Raw genomic sequence first — 18,838 nt, 5'->3', positions numbered from 1 at the left:
TGGCAGACATGCATCCTTGTGTGATATGTAACCCGGTAGGAAGTAGCTTGAAGATCAGACAACCCGAATGGCAGTTAATTTGCCTTCATTTGCTTACTTTTCCCATGGCTGACTGCGACCGCCCAAGGAACTCGCAAGCAACGTATCAATGATGTTCTTGGAACACGTCTTTATATTCCATTTTTTCCATGAATCCCTTTTAACGGAAGAAACGGAACCTCGAGTGGTTCATTGGCCGGCGAACATACAATCTCATTACAAAAATTAGTCGGAATTTTTGTTGCTAATCTAGGATTTCCAAACATGTCATCTACTTTCAATCAAATGTTCATTCTTACATATGCAAACACCCAACTTTGAACGGGTTAACCAACTGGATCCAAATCAGCCTCCGCGTCCTCACCATCAAGCATCCCTGCCTCAACCTCGACCTCGGCATCTGCTTCCAACTGACCTCCCTCTTGACCCACATCCGCATCAGAGCTTTGCTTCTGATGTTCATCGGGGATTGGACTTCCACCTTGGGACATGTTGCCGGCTGCAGCAATGGTATCAGTGTCCATTGGCGTCCCTGAGGCTTCACCATCTAATTCACTTGCAGGTGTAGCATTCTTCAGGGAAAAAAATATTGTCAAAATTTTTGGGGTACAAGTAATGTTGATACTTCCATATACGTACACATGCATTTACTTGATCTCAAATTTGAAAACAACCTACCCCAAGACAAAAAAGAACACGAAATATACAACAATAAAGGGACAAAAGTTTATAACATTTTTCATCTCATTTTTTCAATCTTTAGGCTGAAGATGCATTGCACAGATCAAGTGTTATGCAGCCATGTAACGTTATGTCTAAATAATAAAGATGTTTCCTTCTAAATCTCATCGGCAATATACACGCACACACAAACACATACACATTATTCATATTATTTCCTCATTTGCATATTCAACTTTCTACAGGAATCAAAGACGTCAACAATAAAACACTAGAAATTCAACACACTGCCAATTATATACCTGACTTTCTTCTAATTGATGTGCAGCACCTTTTGATTCTTCCTTTTTAGCACGTTTAGACCTGTCATTTGGTTTAGCTTGGTATTTAGACCGCTCCTCAGGAGACAAAAGTTCCAGCGGTACAACTCCTTCAATACCATGTTCAGTAAACTGCAATGACATCCACACAAGTGGTGTAAAGCTCAGTGAAAAATGAAATAATACATTAACCATGCAAACATAGTTATATTCATACTCGAGAAAATCCTTCCAAGTCTTGTCTAGCTGAAAATCGAAGACCTTTCCAGCAATAAACCTGCATGTTGAAATTTTACTATTGGATAAAACAAAATCAAATTTTAAGTGGAACACTAGTTTGAGTTTCAACAATTCTAATATTCAAAAGCAAGAGGTAATGCACATTGAATCACATTGTGAAACAGTTGAACAGCTATTAAATAAAATAGCACTCTATATTACCAATAAACCCTAGTCAAAATGCAACCCAACTTTTATCTATATGATTGTCTTCTGATATTGACCCAAAATTCCAGAAGAAAACTCACTCGGTTATTTTTGTGGTGATACTCAGGTTCTATTCCAGCTGCTGGATCCATCTGTAACTCAAAGAAATTCATCTTACTAAACAGTTACTGAGAAAATAAAATATCCATAGCATGAGAAGGGACAAGAGTGAGCACGAGTACACACACACAACATGCTAGTTTGGGCATTGAGAAGTAAATAGTACTTACATCTTCAACCAAGGGCTTCCAGTACTCAGTGATGGAAGGTGTTCGAACACGTTGAGGATCAGTTAAAGCATTCTAGACAAGTAAAAAATAACTATTAAACAATATAACACCAAAATTTTCAAATTAATTTTGTGGTCAACAATTTTGAAAGGAACATATTGCTACATATTTACACGTTTCTTCCTCAACAACTTGATCTGTAATCTTTGTCTTCTTTATAGTAAGAACTGAACTGATATTCTATGAGTATATAAGTACTAATTCAGAAAGGACAGTAGGTATGAACCATGAAGAATCAGCAAGATGCCATTAACTTTTTTCTGTTAACAGCTGATAATATAATTATTTATATATACTGTGTGAGTGTGGGGGTGTACATTTCCTCATGATGATCACCGCCACTCTTGAAAATAAATCAAACTTTTTCTCAATATTTAATTATAGAATCAGCGAAGTTTGTTAAACATTGGGGGTTACAAAAAATAATTGCATATATTCAAAACCTTGTGAATATCATGTTTGAAGCCAGATTTATTTCAACAATCTTGTCATAAATAGCAATCTAGCATACCGGATTCTGATCTGCCCACTTCCACAACTGAGATAGTTCTTTATTTCCCATTCTCCATCTCGGCCTACTGTTGAATTTAGGACAAAAAAAACCAAAAAGTTCATTATAATGAGCACTGCAAACTTATTAAATATCTTCACAGGTCACAACAAACAGAAGGCTGATAAAAGTTGGTGAACAATTCAAAAATTTTAATTTGTAGGCATGGGTATATATGCCAGCAAAAATCCATGAGTTCATCTAGCATGTGAATTTGTTTATTTTTCTGCATAGATTGTAGCTTATTTTAAAATATCCTAAATACCATTATGAGGGTAGGGTTGTCTTTCTCTCAAACCAAATCATTTCGTATATTCAAGTAAGAGGAAACAATCTCCACCACAAGGCAAAACATCTGCACTTGGTCAGAAGACATCATCCCAAAAACAGTCGAGTTTTGTTTCCTTTTTTCTTAGTGAAAGAGAGTACAGAAGTTTCAGCTGGTATCAGGGCAGCATATGGGTAGCAGGGTTCTGCCAAAAAAATGTGTAAATCTTATTCCTTCGTACAATATCATTGAGGACCAGTGGAATGTCTTTAATATTTCCAGAGATGTCACCGCAATTTTGACCAATTTCCAAGCTCTTGCTCTGTTATGTAAAATGGTAGTATCACTGGAATCTCTGAAGTTGTTAAATTCCCATGGAAGTTTTCTACAGCAATGTCTTTAGTATTTCCAGAGATAAAGTTGAGATCTGATGGAAATGTCTTTAATACTACACATCAAAGGTTGAAGCAATATACACCCGTGTCTATACAAGTAACCCAAAACTTCAGAAACAAAAAAAATCGAAACATCACAACGACGAGTCAAAATATGCATCACTGTTTAGAATAAAGAGATCTAAAACATACATAAAAGATAAACCTACTCCCAAGGCCATGAATAACTAAAGTAGAATTGCCCAGCAGGGCCAGAAAACAAAGGATGAATTTAGTTCTATCTGCTTCAGTTATTCGTATTAAGACCTTATACAAAAGGAAAAATAAAATTGTTCAATTTTTTCTTATTAAAAAACACATTAAAAATGAATAGCAGGACCCAGACAAACAGGCCACTGAATTGCATACCGCTTTTTGGCTCCTTCTTGGATCACCTTTTTCTCCATTGGCTGCTTCTCAAATGGGGGACAACCGTCACATTTCCACCATACCTAAGAATAGATTAAATGCATATTATGCTCAAGAACAACGATAACATTTTCTGAGAATAGCGTGGCTGAGGCCAGATAACACACTCACCCAATTCCTTTCACGTTCCAATATATGCTCAATTTTATTAAGAAATTCCTTCCCTTTGGGCGGAGTCATCTCAAGCAGCTTTTTGACACGCTCCTCACAAGATTTTATTTCCTCTTTCTGAAATCAACAAGGAAATCTTTAGCAGACATCATAAATTGCACAGATGTTCTAAAGCTGACTTTATAGCATCATACAAAACCTTCTGCTATAACCGTGTCCAAATGAAAGTAAATCCTCTTTATCAGTTCACAATGAAAGGTATACTACACAAATTCATTAATTTTTCAAGCTTAAAGAAAATGTAAGCGGTGTCCATTCGCATCTTGATAAAGATAAGATATAGTCCCAAGTACAACTCAATTACCCAGGGACCATCAGTTGCTTTTGAATACAATAAACTTAGAGAATTGCATGAGTAAATTAGCGATTTTTTTTCTTTTCTTTTTTTGAGAAGAAACGATAACAAAACTGATGCAAATGACTGGGATAATACTGCATTCATAAGCAAACACAAGCACGGAACATTGATATAAAGTTACAGGTGAGATCTGATTGTAGTACTCTAATCCACCGTTGTTCCAAATTCCTAACTTCGGAGATAAACAAGGCTAACAAAATCATAACATATCTAAGGCATCTCAATTTATTCCATTTTTTTGTCAACATCCTTTGTTATAACCTACACCGCCGAGGTAAATTCTCTTTCTAAAGATAGCACCACCTGAGGAAAGTTGTTTTCTTTTCTAATGAAAGCAAAAGAAGAAGGAAGAAAGTTACAAAAGTCAACAAGATATAACTACAACACTGACCATGCTTTCAGAAGGTAAATCTTTTTCACTTTTTCCCGGGGCCTACAAGAAAATAAGAGTTAGTTTTACCATATTAGAGTACTATATGGAAAAATAGATCAATCAGAAAGTTGAAAAGGGCCATTATAACAAGCCCAAAGATTAGGAAGGTGTAATGATATTTCCCCAAAATCAATATTAAGACCTGTTCAACTCTACCTTCAGATAATCGAACAATATGAGGCACTGCACAAGAATGTGACGTCGGAAACTGGGATCCTTCAACTGTGCTCACCAGAAAACATCAAAATTCAAGGATTTGATTCCTAATCAAAATAATGGTCTGCTACAACAATTAAACTCTAAGTCAACACTCCAGCATTACTAACCTCCAAACCCATCAGTTTACTGCTTGTAAGATATTTTATGCTAAAATTTGTTGCTTCCTCCTCCAAGTTATTGGCATCTCCCTCTTCATCACTTAATGGTTGAGCTTCAAAGGTATTCAAAACAACCTAACAAGACATTCAAGAAAAGAATATTTGAGTGAATAATAAAATAAAGAGAAACTGGCATACCATAAAGATAAATAAAACGAAGATGTCAGAAGACTGTTATTACCATTAAACCCGACGTAAATTTCTTCCACTTGGTAGGACCAAGAGTTAAGGAAGGAGGGTTACAGAAGCTTTCCTGAAAATCCATCCAGACAAGTTTTTAGCATAATGAATGATATTACTGATATCAGTTTACAAGAAGAATTACAGAAACAAAGTATGAATATTTAACAACATTTCAAACTATATAACCTTTTAGCATTATATATAGACACTCCCTAAGCTAAAAACTCAAATCAAAATGGAGAAGAGGAAACCATAACTAAAAAGCCTAGCTCCGTATTGCTTCCAAGTTGCATAGTTTACCTGTAAACTCCAAAAGGTTTTGTAAAAGTTGAAATCGATGGAAATTCCTGAAAATTATAAAACAGATAACATATATGCTTAAGAGACCTATACTCACCAAAAAGTTATACACACTAGATATATATACAGATATATGTGTAATAATATGTTGACATCAACATTGAGAAATCAAGCAACTGTCATTAGCAAGGATGTACCATCAGGGGGGTCTTTCTCATATTTTGTCTCGTTTGATGTGTTGAAAACTCCTTTTATATTAACAGCTGCACACAGTAAACATAAGAGCAACATGAATATATAGTCCAACTGAACACCAGGGTCGAGAGCAATTAAATTACAAGTGAAGACAAGGGTTGAAGACAAACAGGTACCTGAACGCTCAGATAATGGGAAAAAGTGTGCCAAAAACATTAGAATTCGTCCACAAAATACCACATCATTTGCCTATGAGTCAGGTTCAAAGAAATTAGTACGCAACATGACTATAACAATAAGTTTTTCAAGTAAAATTTAATCATCGAAGTGGATATAGTTTCATCAAATAAGGTCTTCTTGAAGTGGTACAACAATAGCTAAAACACTTAATTTCAAAAAACAAAAAATTAGTTCATAAATCAAAAGAGAGAAAAACAATATCAATATGATTGTATACCGCATTTTAAATTTTGTTTATCACAGTGAAGCAATGTGAGGAACACAACGGAGCAATGTGAGAAACACATAAGAACCTCCCTAGCACAAATATGCAATGCCCCATCCTCAAGTCTATAATGTCAAATATGTAACCACCATTACATAATTACAAGTACAACACATATTAACCTGAGCACCTGTTATTTTCTATAAACAATATAAAACCAGCTTTAAATGTGACTTCTGAATGGCATACCAATTTTTGGTGTTTGAAAAACAAACAAATATCACAATATAGGGGAAAGTTTCAAAAATGAAAGTTGGCTATAAAAGCAATGATGACTACTATGATTAGTAACACCACCTTTGACAGACGACGAAGAAGTTGATTGCATGTTCTCAACATCACAAGTTTTCCTCGAGCAAAAAGCTCAGGCTGCATGAGGAGAACCATATAAAGTACAGCAGGATGTAAAAGAGAAGGAAAATGGGAAACTTACAATAAAAAAAAACAAAACAAGGAAAAATAATCCATTGACATATAAAAAGCACAAACCTTTCCTAATATATCTTGTTTACTCTCAATATAACCGAAAACGTCTTTGCAATTTCTCATAGTTGACATTTCTGTTAAGTCTTCCAACAGCTGAAAGATCATGCCACCTTCGACATGCTCTTTCTCACAAAGATACAACACAACATCTGGTGCATCAGAAGATAAAAGGAGCCGTATAAGGCAGAGGAAGAGAGTAGTATATATGTGGAGATAGAGCAAGAGAGGGATGCATTCTATAAGACTCGTCAATTTTCTTCTTCACTAAAACCAATATTACAAGCCATTTTCCATAGAGTAGCTCTTGTTGTAAGGCAAAGAACTGACCTAAAAAAGCTTATTGTTTACATTAGAGTATATACAGGTCTACAATTGAGAATCAAAAGTCAATTCTGAATTTTGTCAAAAAGTAGTTAGGTGCGATTTAAATGTCAAAAGATAAACCACAGAAATTAATAGCAATACGAATTCTTTTCAGAAAAACATCAATGTATAACTTCTCAGAGTTTAAAGATTTATGCTGAGTGCACATATCGTAATATCAACACAACAAGTAGGAATTTTTATATTAGAAAGTGTATAAGCTTCTTCTAAAAAGCAAGTCAAGAACATTAGATACGTACAACTAAGTGCTTGCAATAGTTTAACAGAAACATGTACAGACCAAGAAGACGTGGAATATGTCCTTGGGCAGTTTCTCCAGCATCAATTGATTGACCATACTGCATTATTTGCTCCCCAGACTGTACTGCAGAAGACTGTGAGAATCTCAAGTTACGCGACATAAAATTACAAATAAAACCAAATGCATAAGAAAGAGAAAATTACGTATTGATGTCAAATATGTAAAGAGGGTTCAGGTTGATGGGGAATCAAGTATATAACAGGGTCTACTTTACTTCAGATTTAGATAGAATACATGACTGTGACGTCAAATAAGCATAAGGTCTTTTTTTAGCATGTCACAAACATTAATTTCCTGTGGATGACCACCATGCTAACATATGCAGAAAAAACTAGAAATGCAGTATACTTCAGAAGTATAATCAAATAATCAAAATATTCTGTTCACAAATACAAGAAAGAGAAACATACCACCAGTTCCTGAAGCAATGTCCGAAGGATATTTTCTAACAGTTGATTCTCATCTTGGACTAACTTTGTTTGTTTCTGTCATGATGAAATCAATTGGCCCAATTTTAATTGACCAAACAACAAAATTCGGAAAAAATAAAGATTTAAATATGTGATTAATGTACAATCAGGATATATGTGAAGAAAGCAATGCTCCCCTGAACACCAAGGATAAAGCCTAGAATCAAGTAAAGGACTCATTGGAAAATTAGAAATTGGAGTCTTTATAGGACAAAGGTGGCAAAAAAAAGTGTATCCAAATGTAGCAAACAGAAAGAGAATGAAATCACAACTGTATTTCAGTCTTGAGAAGCAAAGCCATAAATAGCTAAGCATGCATTTACACAGGACTTAATCTTTGGGAAGCAAAAAATATAAATAAGAACCCTGAACATGAAGGATCTATGGTTGTTACCTGAGGTTGTATAACTTGTTGAACTGTCTGAAGGGCAAACCTTTCAGGTGGGCCAGGCTGCAAAATGGCCGTCCTGAATACTTCCTGAGAATAAAAACAGAAAGAAAATTTAACAATACTTGACAGAGAAGACAAATAACAATCAAAATTATAGCTGTGATGAAAATAAGGCTAACCATGTTAAAGACTTCAACCAGAGTGCTGACACTGAAGCCAACGACAAACAGTCTGCTTTCCGCTCTGTCAAACAAAGCCTTCCCAAAAGCTCAATTAAAATGATTTCAAAAATATTCTGCAGCAGCAAAAATGAAAAGTATAGTCTAAAGAAATTAAGCCAGCAGTGACATTTGGAACTGCATGTTAGAATGTAGAACAGGCAGAGACCCAGGAATGGAAAATGTGGCGGGACGGGATGAAATTCCAATCCAATTTTCCTCGGTTAAAAATTATACAGTGCCCTTTGTTAATATGAGTTCCCCAATTTTATGGAACCTGTTAATTCCTTAATCTGCACATTTAATTGTTTGGTTTTTCCGGTCACCCGCTTTTCGTTAGAACAAAAGTATCAACGATCAACAGACTTTACACTGAGCAAGAAGTTATTCAGAGACAGAACTCCATCGTTTCGTTGTCCATTTGAATCTTCAGTGAATACTAATCTCACTTTGTTTTCACTTTTCAGAAGCTATTACAAATTGATTACAGTTGAAAATTAACAAGCAGAGAAAAATCGCTGAAAACCATTCACTGAACAAGTTGGAAATTTTCGAATTCATCTGTTTGTAATGGCAACATCCCTAAATCCTCAATACGCAAATTCCTAAATTAGAGAACGAAGCGGAATTAAAAATAGAAGAGGCAATAAATCTCTTACCCGGCAGAGGTCACGGCTGCGGGGCGAGTTATAAGGAGAGAGTCGTGCTTTACGTACGGCGGCGACCCGGGGAAGAAGAAGAAGTTGATGTTGTCTACGACTGTAAAATCCAGTCCCTCCTCCTCTTTTCGCCGTCACAGGCTTCGCCAAATTATATGGATAAAAACACCCTGAACAAAAAGAAAGCTACGTGTCGTTTTTTATATTTGACGGAATTTTTACGAGGGCACTACGTAGCAGAGTCAAGCCGTTCCACTCTACTCAGAATGGTGATTAGTCCCACTTTTTTTTGTGTGTGGAGACACTTCGCGGTCTTTATAAAAAATGAAATTACTTTTTATATTCGTGTTTGTTGATTAATTTAATTTCTCCCTTTTCTATATCATTTGTTGGTAATTTCACAAAAAGAGAATATTGTTTGTTATGGATAAAAAATAAAAAATATAAAAAAGTGGTTCAAGGAGAAGTCGAGAAAAGTGATGAATTGAGTTGTTTTTTTTATTATTAGAAAAAAAAAAGGATCAGTTCGTCGCTTTGACAGTAATCCATCTTTATTTTAACCGGAAAGAGTTATTAAAGCATTTCAGGCTCTCTCTGGCCACCATTTTGTGATTCACCAACGTCAGAAATCGAACTTATGACATGTTATGTAAAAGTAACTTGTATATTATTAGCAGATGCTTAATTTCTTATGCTCCAAAGCATATAAGAAAGAAGTGAGAAACGACCCCAAAGACCATAAATAAGATGGACGGGATTTAATTTTTAGGGGTTTTTGAACATTAATCCTTGCAAAAGATTAAAATTTAAAAAAAACCTAGTGCTAGATTAAATATTCAATTTAATCCCTTGAGTGTACTTTTATCAAAATTTACATTCAATTTTTGTTATTTAATGTATATTTTTATTTAATCTCTCCATATTAAATTTTAATTGGCTTATTATATTAACACCCCACAAATTGTTGAATAAACCCCACATACTTAATACACCCCACATTTACTTTTTCAATTAAAAATTATCTTTATACACCCCACATACCTCTCCATAATACCCTCACACTCCACATTCTCAAAATACACATTATATTTCTATATACACCCCAATTTCTTCAAATTTTATAATACTCATTTTTAATTTTGATGGATTGAATCTAGATACCCTGCTGTTCCCAGGCTAGTTACTTCTGTGATTGACTTGTTTTTCGTTTCCAGTTTGAGAGCATATTATCATTCACCGATTTGGACGCTAACACTTATCTTAAATTTTTTTATCTTTGTGCATTTTGGAAAATCTTATGTCACTTCCAAACTCAAGAATTATCCAAACTCAAGATCTTATGTAACTTTTCTATAACAAAAGAAATACAAAATAAAAAATAATTATCGAAAGTTTCAAGTTGTTGGCATTGCAATTTATAGAGCTAGTTTCAAAGGCATAAGTTCTAAAGTTTTTCGACATAGTAAATACCGGGATGTGATAAAATGTGTGGTTGGAGAGAAAATAATTTCTTGCAGTCACAGTGATCAATAGCATTGGCATATTCATAGACATTTTGTTAGGGTTTTCTCAATCAATGTGTTTGTAGTTTCATTAGTTGGGATTTTGTTCAACAATGGAGGGTGAGATGGTTTTGATAATCGAAGAAGATAAATAATACGTTAAAAGTGATGTGGGGTGTATTTGGAAAATTTTTTTTTTTTTAAAACTTAATAAGGTCGAAATTGTCATTACATAGTAGAATAAATAAGTAATTTAATATTGAATATTTTGTGGGGTGCATTCAACAATATGTGGGGTGCTAATAAAAAAAGCCATTTTAATTTTATTAATATGCACACATTTAGTTTTTTTTTTTAATTAGAAATGAATGTAAATGAGAAAATATTAAAAAAAATTTGTGATACAAAAATATATAAATACATAAGTGTTCAGAAATGATTGTGCCAAAATATATAAAATTAACTTTTTTGTACCAAAATATTTGTACCTACATGATTGTACTGAAATATATTACAATGAACCTAAATGTATGTATCAAAATGTATTATACTGAATTAATGTACCTAAATGTCAATACCGAAATGTATGTACCTAATGTCAATACCGAAAATGTATGTACCTAAATATCAATACCAAAATGTATGTACCTAAATGTATTTACTGAAATATAATAATTGAATTAATGTACCTAAAAGTCGATACTCAAATGTGTGTACCAAAGTGTACGTAACGAAATACATTATATTATTGAAATGCATTATATTGAATCAATGTAACTACATGTTTGTACCGATGGATATACCAAAATATTCAAATGTATTAATGTACCTAAATAAAGAACATACAAAATTGTTATCGGAATATATATTATAAAAAAATTAGTTACCTAAACGTAGACATTAAAATATATTATGATGAATGAAATAAAAATTAAATTTAAATGTAATTAATACATTAAAATAAAAATAAAAGGATAAAATAAAACATCAAAATACAACTAATAAATGATATGATTAAATGTGCTAGGGACTAAAATTGGATTTTAATCTTACTTATGGTTATAATCTAAAACTCATCTTTTTTAAGGATTAAAATGAAGTTTTCTATAATTTTTATTAGTTTGAATTCGAACAAAGGACTCCAGTTCCTTAATACTAATAGTCTTCCAAAGATTCTCGAACACAATGATCTCAGGGCACGTTTACTAATCCGTAATCAGATTGAGAGGAATTGGATTGAGGAGGAATTGGAATGAGGTGAAATCAGAATTAGATTCATGTTGAATTTGTTTACCAAAACTGTCTGGAATCGGAGTAGGAATGACATTGATGTATACAAACTATTTACTAATTCACATGAATCGGAATGATAACTAATGTGATTACTAAAGTACCCCTATTTTAACTAATTTATTTTATATGCTAATTATTTTTAGTAAAACTTTTTTTTCTTAATTTTTTACTAAAGAGAATATTTTTTTTTCTTTTATATAACTTTTAAATTTTCCTAATTGCATAGATTACTTCAAATTTGATATGAAAGAATCAATTTTTATTTGCTTCTAACCCTTAATCACCCTAAATCCTATTAGAAATACCTACATAAAGTAAACTAAATAACATTTTACTTCCTTCTCTCTTCTCCCTTTCTTTCCGCATTCTTTTTCTGCAACCCTTTCCCCTTTCTTTCCCCAATACGCAATATAACATTTTACTTCCTTCTCTCTCTTCCCCCTTTCTTTCCCCATTCTTTTTCTTTCCCCTTTCTTTCACCAGTACGCAGTATCCACACCCCACTATCCAATCTCAGGAGGAACTACGAAGCCACGACCCACCCCATCAACAAAAAAAATCCAATTTTCAGGGTGAAAGTGATAAAAGTTCTTTCCTTCTCTTTTGTTTGAGTCTACAAATCGCAATTTCCTTATGGATTTGGGCGTTCGTTGTTCCAGATCATGTTCGTCGTTGTGTCGTCGTTTCAAACCCCGGTCGATCGTTGTTCCAAATCGCAGGCGTTCGTCGTTCTGTGTTACTGCGTTTCAGATTACAAAGGTGGGGTGGTATGAGCTGTGAGAGAAACAAATACAGAGAAGAGTGATTGATGAAGGTAGAAGTTGTTTTAGGAATATACATGGGTATTTTGGGTAGAAAATTTTGATTCGTGATGGAGCTCTCTACCCGGAATTCAATTACCACCTCTATAGAGGGAATCCAAATCCAGAGAAATCCGAAATTGAAATCCTGAAATTGGCTGGACCCCACATAAAATCTGATTCCCCAGTTGCTAGTAAACTGCAGAATGCTTGGGGAGGAATTCAATTCCATTTCTCTCCATTCCACTCCCGATTGGTAAACACGCCATCATAGTTGATGGGGCCACCATATATCGAAGAAGAATTGACAACCGCAATGACAAGCTTGAAATTGGTTCCCTCCACTATTTAGAACTGTCCCCGAACTAACTTTTGCAACACCAGTGTTTTGTCATAAATCTTGTTGTACATGGAGATAACAAGCTCCACGATCTCCCTCAAATGTGGGTCGCTCAAGTTGTCAATAGAGAAGTACCCACCCCTTAGAGAACGGTTCTTGGGAGGGTAATTGTGCTCTTCTCATCCTCCTACTCCATACGAGGTGGCAGCAATGGAAAGATACAACAAGGCGGTGAGCACTAGGAGGAGGCAATTAAGGTAATACATGCTCATCGTTAGTTTCGTGTTTATCTTGAGAAAAAAAAATAGAAAAGTGAGAGATTAACAGATGTCACATTAACTTGGAATGTAAACTACGTTTATAATGAATAACAATTAAATTGGAGGGCAAAAAGGAGTCCCTTTTTTGTTATAAGAAAAATATAAAGAAAATAAACACTGCACCATAATCAAAAGGATGACCAAAAAATGACCCAAAAAATGAAAATTGTTGCAGTCCTATTAGATTATGAAAGTCATTATGTAAATCCTATCATATCTTGGATATCTCTTAGACTATACATTATCATATTAGTGTTGTAATCCTATTAGGGTAAGGAATTTACCTTTCCTACTACTATAAATAAAGGCACAATAGGTGGCATAACACACATCTCACAATTACACATCTCTCTCTTCTCTCTATTGCCTCCACACTCCTTCTCTCCATCCTTTATAAAGATTTAGTAAATTAAGCCAACAACAAAAATCAATTTCAAATAATAATGATATAGTAATTACTGGCTTAAAATCATGTTCTCTGATTAATTGCATTGTTGAGTATCTTCGATAAGGATCAATTGGGCAATGTATATAGTGACTTTTATTTCTTTCAGATATTTAAAAATGATATTATTTCTTTTGTTTTGTGGGTTTAATGACTAAAAAGGAAAACATTGAACCACGTTCCGTCGATGAATGCCAACGTAGAACCTGGAAACAAGCAATCCAGGTCAAACTCGACTCGCTCGCAAAACGTAAGGTATTTGGACTTATCGTTCCTACACCCCCACGCGTGAAGCCCATTGGCTACAAGTGGGTTTTCGTGAGGAAGCGTAATGAGAAGAATGAAATAGTGCGATACAAAGCACGCCTTATAGCGCAAGGCTTCTCTGTCACATCCTAACTCGGGCTCGACTCCGTCATAGCACGATATTGTCCGCTTTGGACCCTGACCATTCCCTCACAGTTTTGTTTTTGGGAACTTACGCGATCAGAACTTCCCAATGGGTCACCCATCATGGGATTGCTCTCTCGCGCTACTCACTGTCTTCGGGTTCCATCGGAACTCCGAAGTTAAGCGGTTCGCGCGAGAGCAATCCCAGGATGGGTAACCCTTGGGCCCCGACCACATCCCGGACTCGATTCCACCGTAGCACGATATTGTCCGCTTTGGGCCCTGACCACGCCCTCACGGTTTTGTTTCTGGGAAATCACACGAGAACTTCCCAGTGGGTCGCCCATCCTGGTATTGCTTTCGCGTGAACTCGCTTAACTTCGGAGTTTCGATGGAACCCGAAGCCAGTGAGCTTCCAAAATGCCTCGTGCTAGGTAGAGATGAGAATATACATATAAGGCTTACAAGATCCTCACCCTTGGGCGATGTGGGCTATTACATTCTCTCAGCGCCCAAGGATTGATTACTAGGAGACGTATTCCCCCATAATAGACGTTATAACGTTCCCCTACCTAATTAGTTTGCTAGTTTCTGAAAAACTAAATATGCAGCTTATGGACGTGGTAACCGCATATCTATATGGGGATCTAGATACAGAAATTTATATGAAAGTTCCAGAAGGACTTCCATTGACTGGTTCAAATAGTTCTAAACCACAGAACACTCTCTCAATTAGGTTGAGGATGTCACTCTATGGATTAAAACAATTCGGACGGATATGGTATGACCGTCTGAGTGAATATTTGACAAGTCGGGGTTATGTGAACAACGAACTATGCCCATGTGTGTTCATAAATAAGTCATATTCCGGATTTGCAATCATTGCAGTTTATGTCGATGACATGAACCACATTGGGACTGCCGCAGAGATTGAGGAAATTGCTACACACTTGAAATCAGAATTTGAGGTAAAGGATCTTGGAAAACTCGATATTGCCTCGGCCTGGAGATCGAGCATTGTTCGGATGGAATCCTAGTACATTAATCAAACTACACCCAAAAGGTGTTATGACGTTTTAATGAAGATAAAGCGAAGCCTTCGAGTACACGTATGGTTGTTCAAACTCTAGATGCTAAACGAGATCCCTTCAGTCCAAAGGAGGATGAGGAAGAGATTTTGGAACCCGAAGTTCCTCACTTAAGTGCAATTGGGGCTTTATTGTACTTGGCTCAATGCATTAGAGCTGACATCTCATTCTCTGTGAATCTATTGGCTAGATACAACAATGCACCCAAATGCAGGCACTGGAATGGTGTTAAAGACATTTTTCGCTACCTCAAAGGTACTACGAATTTGGGTTTGTTCTATACTCGCTAATCTCCAAGTGTTGTCGCCCTCTATGGCCCTCAGAATGATTCTCGCCTTGTTGGTTATGCAGATGTTGGATATATGTTTGACCCACATAGAGCACGTTCTCAACGGGTTATGTCTTTACCGTTGGAGACATCGCTATATCTTGGAAGTCTACCAAGAAAACGCAAGTTGCGACTTCGTCTAACCATGCTGAGATTCTCGCCCTACATGAAGCATCGCGTGAGTGCTTTTGGCTAAGAGAAGTTATGGAACATATTCGAAGCACTAGTGGTCTTACATCAGTCGTTGACCTTCCTACGACGATCTTTGAAGACAATGCAGCATGTATCGAGCAGCTGAAGAAGGGATACATCAAAAGAGACAACACCAAGCACATATTATGAAAGTTCTTTTAATCACACCAGCAGCAGCAACATCAGAACATTGAAGTCAAGCAAATCCGTTCCCAGGACAACCTGGCCGATCTCTTTACCAAGTTATTGTCCAAGTCTACATTTCAGAAACCCATCCAAGGAATCGGTATGCGTAAATTATCTAAGTTGCATCGTTTGTAGTTCTCTTATTTAGAAGTTATGTCTAACTTAAGGGGAGTATCTAGAAGCATACTCACATGATCTTACTGTACTATTTTCCCTACGATTAGAAGCATTTTTTCCACTGGGTTTTTGCTACCTAACGAGGTTTTAATGAGGCACCCATCATGGGATGATCATACTCCGTTGAGTTTACTACATTCTTCCAGTTTAACGTTTGTTTTAGACATTATGCATACTTCTCACTCTTCTCCTTAGTCTATGGGTTTTCCCCATGCCTTGGGTTTTACCATAACGACGTTTTGTGAGTTTTACTACAAATGCATACTTCACTTAAAGTTGAGACTGGCGATCACCCGTTGTGCCGATGACTTCATCAACTATTCTACCTTATCTGCTGAAGATCTGATGGGATGATTTGTTGAGTATTTACACACTCAAGGGGGAGTGTTGCAGTCATATTTAGAATATGAATGTGATTGTGTAAATCCTAGGGAATATGGGAAAATATCTTATATTCCTATTAAGATTAGATTATCTATTAAATATTGTAATCCTAAAGGGAAATGTTTTACCCTTCCTACTACTATAAATAAAGGCACAATGGGGTGAATCAAACACACCTCACAATTAAATCAATCTCTCTTCTCTCTCAATATTGCCGAACCCCTATCTCTCTCTCTAAACCCTAGATCTTTCAATCAAATAGGCCTACAACAAAAATGATATTATTTCTTTTGTTTTGTGGGTTTTAATGACTAAAAAGGAAAGACACGGAGGGTTTAACAAATTAACTTCAATTGTTTGTCTCCTGCCTTTAGCTTTCCTCAAATTGGCTTCCGGTATTTCAAGAGTTTGTTGAGCTTCTTATGGATCAATGTCACTATCCTTTTTTGCATCATCTACTAAAATTTAGCCCTTCCTCTTTTTGACGTCAAAAGCTTCACCAAATTATATGGACAAAACAAACATGAACAAAAAGAAAACTACGTGTCGTTTTTTATATTTGCCAGAATTTTTACGAAAGCACTTTGTGGCCAGTGTCAAGCCAAACCTTGAGTAGATATTGGTCACACTTTTCGGGTGTGCAGACGCTTCACGGTCTTTACCCCCCAAAAAAATTTACTTTTTTACATGCGAGATTGTTAATTAGTTTAATTTTTTTCATGTTCTTATATCTTTTTGTTGGTTATTTCACAAACGATAAAATTATTTGCCATCGAACAAAAAAGAGTGAGTAAAGGAGAATATGAGAAAAGTAATGAAATTGAGTTGTTTCCAAACTGTGTTTGTATTATGTTGTTTTTTTATTTTAGAAAAAGAGGACTAGTTGGTGGCTTCACCACGGTAATCATTCATTTCGGAATTCAGGAAGACTCACAAAGACATTTCAGCCTCTCTTTGACCACCATCGCATGATTAACTAACACAAAAAATCGAACTCATAATGCATCATGTGAAGGTAACTTATATATTATTAGTTGATAATGCTCTAAAACATATAAGAAAGAAATGAGAAAGGACTCCAGAAACCTTAAAATAAGGTGGACTGGATTTAAGTTTTATTAATTTGGACTCGAACAAAGGACTTCAGTTCCTTAATAGTCCTCCAAAGATTTTCGAACACAATGATCTCATAGTTGATTGGGCCGCTAAAGACCTTGGAAGAATTGAGAACTGAAATGACAAGCTTGTAATTGGTTCCCTCCACTATTTGGAACTGTCCATGAACCAACTTTTGCAACACTAGTTTTTGGTCATGAATCTTGTTGTACTTGGAAATGGCGAACTCTGCGATCTCCCTCAAACGTGGGTCGTTCAGGTTGTCAAAGGGGAAATACCCACCCCTTAGAGGAGGGTACTTGGGAGGGTAAAGGTGCTCTTCTCCTCCTCCTACTCCAAACGCGGTGATAGCAACGAAAAGATACAACAAGGCGGTGAGGACTAGGAGGAGGCAATTAGGACAATATATGCTCATTGTTAGTATCTTGTTTGTCTTGAGAAATAAAGAGAAAAGTGAGAGAGAAACAGATGTCACATTAACTTGGAATGCAAACTACTTTTATAGCGAATAACAATTAAATTGGAGGGCAAAAAGGAGTCCGTTTTTGTCATAAGAAAAACACAAAGAAAAGAAACGCTACACCATAATTAAGAGGTGAGCAAAAACTCACCTAAAAATGAAAATTAATTTCAAATAATAATGATATCGTAACTACTTGTTTAAAATCAGGTTTTCTAATTAATTGCCTTCTTGAGTATATTTACGAATCTCACTAATTGGGCAACGTATATAGTGATTTTTATTTCTTTCAAATGTTTCCAAATCATTTTTTTTTTCTTTTGTTTTGACGTACGTGGTTGAACTCCGAGCACCAGCCACCAGGGTGTCTAAAGTCTTGAAGAAGAGTCATTGATGGAGATCGTACTCAATCAAATTAACCAAAATTCCAAGAGACCAAATTATTTAACGTAGTTATAAAGTCCATTCTGGTGGAGACGCCTTGAGGGTCACTCCAAGCAGAACCAGTTCGCGTTTGTGAATTATTTCTCGATCGTATATTGAATGTAGCCTATAAACATCACGTCTTGAATTTTGTAATGAAGCACAGGTCATCACATATTTGACAAATTAAGCAACCAAATTCTGTTCGAAGTGGGTCATGACTCAGTAATATCATTTGTTTGAATATGTATGGTGTTCCCATCAGTTCCCCTCATGGCCTGTCAAAATATCTACCAATTAAGTTCTTGCATATGAGTAATCTGATTCGGCAACCAATTAATTAGCTGCTTCTAATCAATTATTTGGATCAAGTATTTCCAGATAGAGTAAGAGCATAGAGAAAGAAAGATTAGTTTGGAAAAAAGTAAGCGTTAGCTGAACAAAACCATCCAGGAGTTGTAACGTA

The 18,838-nt window shown here is 35.5% G+C and overlaps 2 protein-coding genes across 6 annotated transcripts; both read right to left on the bottom strand.

The window, feature by feature from the left end:
* Positions 1-154: 154 nt before the first annotated feature.
* Positions 155-9,231, bottom strand: LOC103453961 (THO complex subunit 1). 5 transcript variants are annotated; one of them, XM_029092380.2, is made up of 22 exons: positions 8,929-9,231; positions 8,231-8,346; positions 8,055-8,138; positions 7,601-7,675; positions 7,170-7,263; positions 6,509-6,654; positions 6,317-6,388; positions 5,691-5,763; positions 5,517-5,582; positions 5,320-5,366; positions 5,018-5,089; positions 4,786-4,911; positions 4,616-4,681; positions 4,418-4,459; positions 3,609-3,725; positions 3,438-3,520; positions 2,328-2,394; positions 1,757-1,828; positions 1,568-1,618; positions 1,258-1,317; positions 1,023-1,172; positions 155-611 (listed from the first exon to the last, which is right to left on the bottom strand). In XM_029092380.2, the coding sequence occupies exons 2-22, from the start codon at positions 8,231-8,233 to the stop codon at positions 366-368; spliced, it is 1,812 nt and encodes a 603-aa protein (XP_028948213.2). In that variant the 5' UTR covers positions 8,234-8,346; positions 8,929-9,231; the 3' UTR covers positions 155-365. The 5 variants fall into 5 exon arrangements, with proteins under 5 accessions (XP_028948213.2, XP_028948216.2, XP_028948214.2 ...); XM_029092383.2 differs by having other exon boundaries at positions 8,231-8,308; positions 8,929-9,209; XM_029092381.2 differs by having other exon boundaries at positions 8,231-8,294; positions 8,929-9,139.
* Positions 9,232-17,481: 8,250 nt separating this feature from the next.
* LOC103453960 (cysteine proteinase inhibitor 1-like) lies at positions 17,482-17,904 on the bottom strand. Its single transcript, XM_008393553.3, has one exon. It carries the CDS (start codon positions 17,902-17,904, stop codon positions 17,482-17,484), a length of 423 nt encoding a protein of 140 aa, XP_008391775.3.
* Positions 17,905-18,838: the final 934 nt, after the last annotated feature.

Source organism: Malus domestica, chromosome 14 (assembly GCF_042453785.1).
Source record: "Malus domestica chromosome 14, GDT2T_hap1".
NCBI lineage: Eukaryota > Viridiplantae > Streptophyta > Magnoliopsida > Rosales > Rosaceae > Malus > Malus domestica.
Note: the sequence above shows the minus strand (reverse complement) of the source record. Positions and strands in the feature narration are given on the sequence as shown.